The following is a 7,154-nucleotide window of genomic DNA, read 5'->3' on the forward strand; positions in this document are numbered from 1 at the left end:
CATAAACATATTTCTGTTTATACAAAGTTTAATCTGAAACTAAAATAAAATTTAAGTAGTATTTTCTGTGCTTTTGTAAGGAGCTCTTAAGTATCTATGAAAGACATGGAACTGCTTGGGGGGGGGGAGCAGTCCAATCTTCCATTCTCCATCAAAACAAATACTAAATTACAATTGATCTAAATTCTTTAGTCAAGAGCTTGGGATATTTACACATTCACTAATACCAATATTACCTGCCTTCCATGATGGTATCGGCCCTGTTTGTTCATCAATATAATGTTCAAAATAGCCTCACCATGCAAGTCATTTAACACAGAAACTACTGAGCATTAAATTAATACAATGATTGTATTTAAGAGATTCCTGATGAGGTTTTCCGAAGTGGAAAACCCTCAGCAGTTCCCGGAAACAGGAATATGCAACTCCGTGTGGCACCGTTACCTTCACTTAAAATACTGTAATACCTTTGATTACCTTATCTGATAGCAACTGTGTGTGAAATGGTCATGACAATATCTGCCTTTGATACAGGATTCAAACTGTCAACTGCCTGCCAGTCTTTTGAAGATAGCTTTGTTTTCTTAGTTCAAATACTAAAATCAAACATTTTTTCTCCAATGTGGTGATGCAGGAGGAAAAAATGGTAGATGTTCAAGTTAGTCACTGGCACTGAAGTGACAGATTCAGAAGTCCAACATGACGTTCATCAGCTAGTCTGAATGGTAGAATCAAGGCTTCCTTGGATATCATCTGATGCCATTTCTTTTTACCACAATTGTCCCTGCTACAATATCATAGGCTGTTCGATTATGCTGAAAGAACAGCAGGGTAATGAATGCAGGAAAAAAGGAAGCAATAGAAAAGTTCTTGATCAAAGCTCGTATTGTAGATCTGGAAGAAAGAAAAAACAAGTGTATCTACAGTTTGCATAGACAGGAGTCATCTGCCATACCTCATGACTGCCAGAACATAGAAGAGTTAAGAAGTGCAGCTGAACCCTCACAAATGGGCATTTGTAGTAGAGTTATTTAAAACTACTGACAACCTTATGTACTGAAGTGTTAACATATCTGCATTTGTATTTCACAGCAGTTTTATGCTGAGTAACTTTCATATTTTACTTTTAATCGTTTTACACAAAGCACTGCTTCCAAAAAGAATACAGTACATTTAATTGTTGCGTTGGATGGAAACATTATCCCACAAAATCTCAGTATTGTTAAGTGAGGATGGGAAGACAATCTGGCCAGCTGTAAAATATTGCTTTTATACTTTTTTAAAAAGTTCTAATGTTTAGTATCACAACTAATTTGAACTAGGAAAAGCTCAAGGTGAGATAGAAGTGTAATAATTACAGAATTCAGGGCAGGCTATAAGCAAAGATCCCCAACAAGGTGCCCACCATCTTTCCTGGCACCCACACAAAGTGTTTCTAGAAAGTGGGTAGAGCCTACCCAGCAGGGCTTCTGACTGGCCATATTAAAATAATGTTTCAGTGGCAGCTACCAGCACAGTGTTGGTTTTATTCTCATTCCTCTTTTCCAGTGTATTTTTTTAATCACTCCCCTTTTCTGTGTGCACCTCAATGTCCTCTGTTTTAGTGGCTCTACCCACCAACCTATGTAAGAATTCCAAAGGTGCCCATGGGCTCAAAAATGTTGGTGACTCCTGCTATATGGAATAGAATTGTAGACTGGAGCAAGAACATGTCATAATTGATACCAGAAACAACCAGAAAGCCTTGTGCCATAGTATCAGCATTTTTACTTCCACATCTAACTAGAAAGGCTGTCCCTTAGAGGAGGGCAGGGAGCTGTTCTTGTTTGCAGCAGAGGATAGGACTCACAATAATGGGTTTAAATTACAGGCGGAAAGGTACCGGCTTGATATTACGAAGTTACACTAAGAGTAGTTCAGCAGTGGAGCTGGCTGCCTAGGGAGGTGGTAAGCTCCCCCTCACTGAGTCTTTAAGCAGAGGCTGGACAAACACTTGTCAGGGATGCTCTAGGCTGATTCTGCATTAAGCAGGGGGTTGGACTAGGCAGTCTGTATGGCCCCTTCCAACTCTATGATAGATGAAGATTTAAAACAAATACCCATTTATCCAGTTCTTCCAGTTTCATTGTGCATAAAGGTATGTTCATATAAGTCAATAAAAGTTAATTAAGCAGTGCATATTGAAAGAGCTGAGTGTGCTGGATTTTAACTACTTTACTATTAGAGTAAATATACAGCTTAGATATACAGCTTAGGAGCATTCCTTACATTTGATTAGAGCAGATTTCTATCGAACAGAACCCTGTCCATTCAGAATTTGAGAAGGCAGTTACGTAAATATCCAATTATTGATGTTACAATGCTTTCACTTCAGAAACTGTTATCTGAAAATCCATACCAGTAATGCAAAGATGTAGAAGTAATTTACTTTCTTCCTTGGGAAACTACGTTCCCCTACTCCAAAGGGAAGATTATCATGAAGTATCCAGTTAAATGCTGTACCACTACCAATATTTAATACAAATCCATGGCTAGCTAAATCTATAACCATTAACTAGTACTTCCCACAGAAAACATACATCACTCTATACAATACTACAACAGTTTTATAATTTAAGTGAACTATTGTCTAATATTTGCATGACCGTGATACTTACGTTGTCATGCTCACATTAGAGGATGGAATCACTAACACACGACTTGGTGCAATAAGTACTGATGTGTCGCATGTCACAACTCGCAGGCCCAGTAAAAATTTCCCAGGGGTTGCCCCACCAGCTCCCCAAATACATATAATCTGAAAGGGAAAAAGGCCATTTTACATTTTAATACCAATGAACACACATATTTCACTTTGTGACACATTCAAATATAAATTCAGTACCGCAAAAAGGTATCTTGATGCAATCAGCTAGCAGCCATATTAGGACTCACAAAATCTGCATCAAACATATGATGGCAACCACCTTACTAACGCTGCTCCACTCCTATACATCCAACTCGTATGCTTCTATATATCCTGGCCTGTGCTTGTTGGTTGCACAAAAAGCCGGTGCATTATAGTAGTTAGTGTATGAATCTCCACTCTGCTGTGGAAGCTTATTGGGTGACCCTGCGCCAGTCACTCTCTCAGCCTAACAATTCACAGGGTGGTTGTTCTGAGGATAAAACAGGAAAATGCTATTGTACGCTGCTTTGGGTCCCCATTAGGGAGAAAAGAAGGGTACATATATCTAAACAAATATAAAAAGAATCCTGGAGGCTGACTTGTCTCAATGCTTTTCTCAAGTGAAGTATATTAGGTTAATATATTTTATCTTTATTCATGTTAAAAAAGAAAATAACATGCTCTTAAAATAAGCCCTTATTAAGTTTCACCTTAAAGCAAGCTACCTTATGGAAAACATGTCCCACTGACGGCATAGTTAGATACCTCATAGAAGCAGACTAGCAGTCTATAGACAAGAGCCACTACCATCATCTTCTGCAAGTCTTCCATGGAGGTTTCTTCATCTATTTCCTCTATGATGTAATGCATTGCAAACTTTGAGATATCCCTGCACAGAAAACTTCACTTTAATATGCAAAAATATTCTACAGAATTCTAACAGCTATTATAGAACAATATGGATTTCTTTAGTTGGCAACCTTCCCCTGTCCAAAAACAGGAACATTCAGCTGTTACCAACTTTTTAAATTTTAGGTAAACACAGGTTACTAATAAAATAAAAACATTAAATTATATTCAGATTTTATTCCAGACATAACCAGATGAACAGGACACTACTACTGGAGTTGAAACCTGTAATCAGTTAATGGGTGTAACATATGCTCATTTCATGTTTAAGTTACCCTCTTCCATGAAAAAAAGCTTATATCTGCAAAATCACAAGAGTTGGTATAGTGTACAGATCCTTGGTTCGAATCTCACTTCCACCAAAAATCTCCTGGGTTGCCTTGCAATGCAGCCCTCTTGCAGAGCAATCCTAACCGGAGGGGGGGGGGCAAAGGGTATAGGAGCCAGCGTGACCCCCGCGCCAGCATTAGTGCCACTTGCGTCAGCTAAACGCACGCTGGAGCAGGGCCACTAATGCCAGCTTCAGGGAGCAGCATGGCAGTGTGAGCTGCAAATGCAGCCTCGCTGGCAGCATTTTCCCCGCGCAAGTGCTTGCGCCAGCGTCAAAAGGAGCGTCCTTTTGGCCCAGGAACACCCCTTTTTGCAGACGCCATGTTATGCCTACAAAAAGGCAGAAACTCAATGGAGAGTTTCACAGGGTTTTCTTGAAAAAAGTATTTTCCACTTGCTGCGCTCGGCAGCAAGCTGCTCAGGAGGCGGTACAGCTACGCCATCCCCGGGCACTTCTTCACCACCACCCCTTTAGGATTACGCCGTTTGTCTCAGCCCTAGGGTCAGGTTTTAAGCTGTAAAGCTTAAAACACAATTGCTGTAAAGCTTAAAACACAATTTTAACACCACAAATATAATACTATTGTTATTATAAGGAAATAACCCAGCAGGAACATCTCAACATTTCCAATCGACCAATGTAATGCTGTATGTTTATCAAAATATGTAGTTATTAGTCTTTAAGGTGTGCCACCTGCCTTCTGTTTCATTCTTGTATGTGTACTTTTGAGTGTTGCATACAAATATCATAAGACATCCCCATAGACAGGAAACTAGCATGTTAACAGCAAAGGTAGGCAAGAAATCTATTTTCCCTTATGCAAGGAAGTTTTATTACAGAGGAGTTTGATGTGAACTCGCTTCCAATATGGGGTTGGACTAGATGACCCTGGCGGTCCCTTCCAACTCTATGATTATGAAATGGCAGAGCTCAGAAACAGGTTTACCATTTCAGTTGAGAATTCTGCTTAAATAAAAAAACTGAGAAGTGAAAATGTGTAGTAGCCGTGTAATGCATTGTACAACTTACTTTATTCCGCTGAGGTGCATAATACTCAAAACAATGGTTGCCTTAATAAAAAAAAGAATAAAGAAATCCACCATCTCTGCTATAAACCTGTGAGCCAAGGATGGGATAACAAATTCACGACCTGTTTAAAAAAAAAAAAGATTATTCAATACTATGTTTTAGTGCAAAATACACAGCTCAAAACAATTCTGCATCATGCTAGTAAGAGCTTACTAGGTGTTATGGTAATTGCTGCATCCATTTCCAACCTACTGCAACTGATGCAATCTTGCATTCATCCATACCGTGCTAACCACACTGGACTCATTTTACCACATCATATTTATTGTGCTGAGCAACAGTTGCATCCAAGCGGCCTGGTATGTCATCACTACTGCAGAGACAGAGCCACATGTAAAGGTACTCAGTATTACCTAATGTGTTATAGTGGGGCCAAGGCACAAGGCAGCACTATGGAGAACACAAAACACAGGACGACTCCTGCAGGGTCAGATCCAGAGACCATGGAGTCCAGCATCCTCCTTACAGCATTGGTTAGCCAGGTGCTTTCAAGACGCAACATGCAGGCCTTCTATTGTGTGTCCCTGTGCAGCTAGACTTCAGAGCTACAGTGCCTTTGAATATGGAGGTTCTATTTAGCTATCATGACCAACCCACTGGTAGACCAAATTCTCCATTAATTACCACCATTACCTTTTTAATACAAAGACAAGAAGGAACAATGTAGCAGAGCATCCTCCCGAACAGTGATTTACTGAATTTGTAAACTTTACTCTGTGTGCTTTTATAAAAAAGACTGGGAGAAAATGGCACGACAGCGTATTTTCAAAGTTCAAACGCAATCAAGAAAATTACAGAGACCGTTCACAGCGAAACTGCAAGCTACTATTGCAAATGGCCTCTGTACTTTTCTTGATTGCATATTAATTCCACTTAATTACATCTCGCCCTGTGCTCTCACAACACCTTGGACCCTGCTGTTCACAGTGTTTTTCTTCACAGCCTCATAAGGCCTCTAGACCACAAAAGACGATGCCATAATAAAAGCCACGAGCCAGCAAACCAAAAAAGGGCACAAGATGCCAGGTAACAAGCTGGACAGTGAAGAAAGCTGATAGGAAGAAAATATATTCCTTTGAAATGTGGTGTTGGAGGAGAGTGTTACGGATTCCGTGGACGGCCAAAAAAAACAAATCGGTGGGTTCTAGATCAAATCAAGCCTGAACTGACCCTAGAAGCTAAAATGACTAAACTGAGGCTGTCGTATTTTGGTCACGTCATGAGACGACAAGAGTCCCTGGAAAAGACAGTCATGCTAGGAAAAGTGGAGGGCAGCAGGAAAAGAGGAAGACCCGACAAGAGATGGACGGACTCAATAAAGGAAGCCACAGCCTTCAATCTGCAAGATCTGAGCAGGGCTGTCAAAGATAGGACATGTTGGAGGACTTCCATTCATAGGGTCGCCACGAGTCGGAAGCGACTTGACGGCACTTCTCACACACACACACACACAACAAGCGGCAGCTTTGTAAAGCCCCTACTGGCAAAGTAAAAAAGACTGCCCAGTTTGCCAAAATTAACTCCCTGCTTGCTTTATTCCTTCATTCCTGCAACACAGAGTACCAGGACCACCCCTCTGAGTAGACTGTGCTGTTGGGGCATTTGTCCTGGCCCCTGCCCTGGCTGGGATTGACAAGCCGCCCTGCCCGCTAGGCAGCAGCAAGGCAGGAGGGAAACCTCGACGGCGTGCTTTTGGTGCGGCCGGGGGGCGGGGGGGGCTTTCTGCCTCCTGCCTTTCTGCTCCCACAGCCCCCCGCCCCCCTCGGCGCCCCCTTGCCCGCCCCGCCCCCCGCGCTCTGCCCCGCCTTACCTACCTGCCGGCCGGCCGGGGTCCCGCAGGGAGCTGGCGGGGGCGGCGCCGGCCCGCGGGGCGAGGGGCGCGAGCCGAGGGGGCCCCGGCTGCTGCCAAGCCAGGGGGCCGCGGGCGGCGCGGGCCTCGGGGGCGGCGGGCAGCTGGTAGAAGGGGCCGTAGTAGTAGTAGGCGGCCGGCGGCGGGGCGGCGGCTCCGGCCACGAGCGCGGCCAGGCCGCTCTGCCAGCCCAGGTAGCCGCAGTACGAGTCCCAGAGCCATTGGTGGACGCGCCGCGAGTACTCCCCGGCGCTCAGCGCCTTCGCGGCGGCGGCGGCGGCCCCGTCGGGCGCTTCGCCGGGCTCCGC

The 7,154-nt window shown here is 43.4% G+C and overlaps 1 protein-coding gene across 1 annotated transcript; it reads right to left on the bottom strand.

Moving 5' to 3' along the window:
* Window positions 1-709: 709 nt before the first annotated feature.
* Window positions 710-6,890, bottom strand: FAM8A1 (family with sequence similarity 8 member A1). Its single transcript, XM_056854807.1, has 5 exons — window positions 6,812-6,890; window positions 4,938-5,058; window positions 3,434-3,557; window positions 2,658-2,797; window positions 710-894 (listed from the first exon to the last, which is right to left on the bottom strand). The coding sequence occupies exons 2-5, from the start codon at window positions 5,009-5,011 to the stop codon at window positions 750-752; spliced, it is 483 nt and encodes a 160-aa protein (XP_056710785.1). The 5' UTR covers window positions 5,012-5,058; window positions 6,812-6,890; the 3' UTR covers window positions 710-749.
* Window positions 6,891-7,154: the final 264 nt, after the last annotated feature.

This window comes from Euleptes europaea, chromosome 8, assembly GCF_029931775.1.
Source record: "Euleptes europaea isolate rEulEur1 chromosome 8, rEulEur1.hap1, whole genome shotgun sequence".
Taxonomy (NCBI): domain Eukaryota; kingdom Metazoa; phylum Chordata; class Lepidosauria; order Squamata; family Sphaerodactylidae; genus Euleptes; species Euleptes europaea.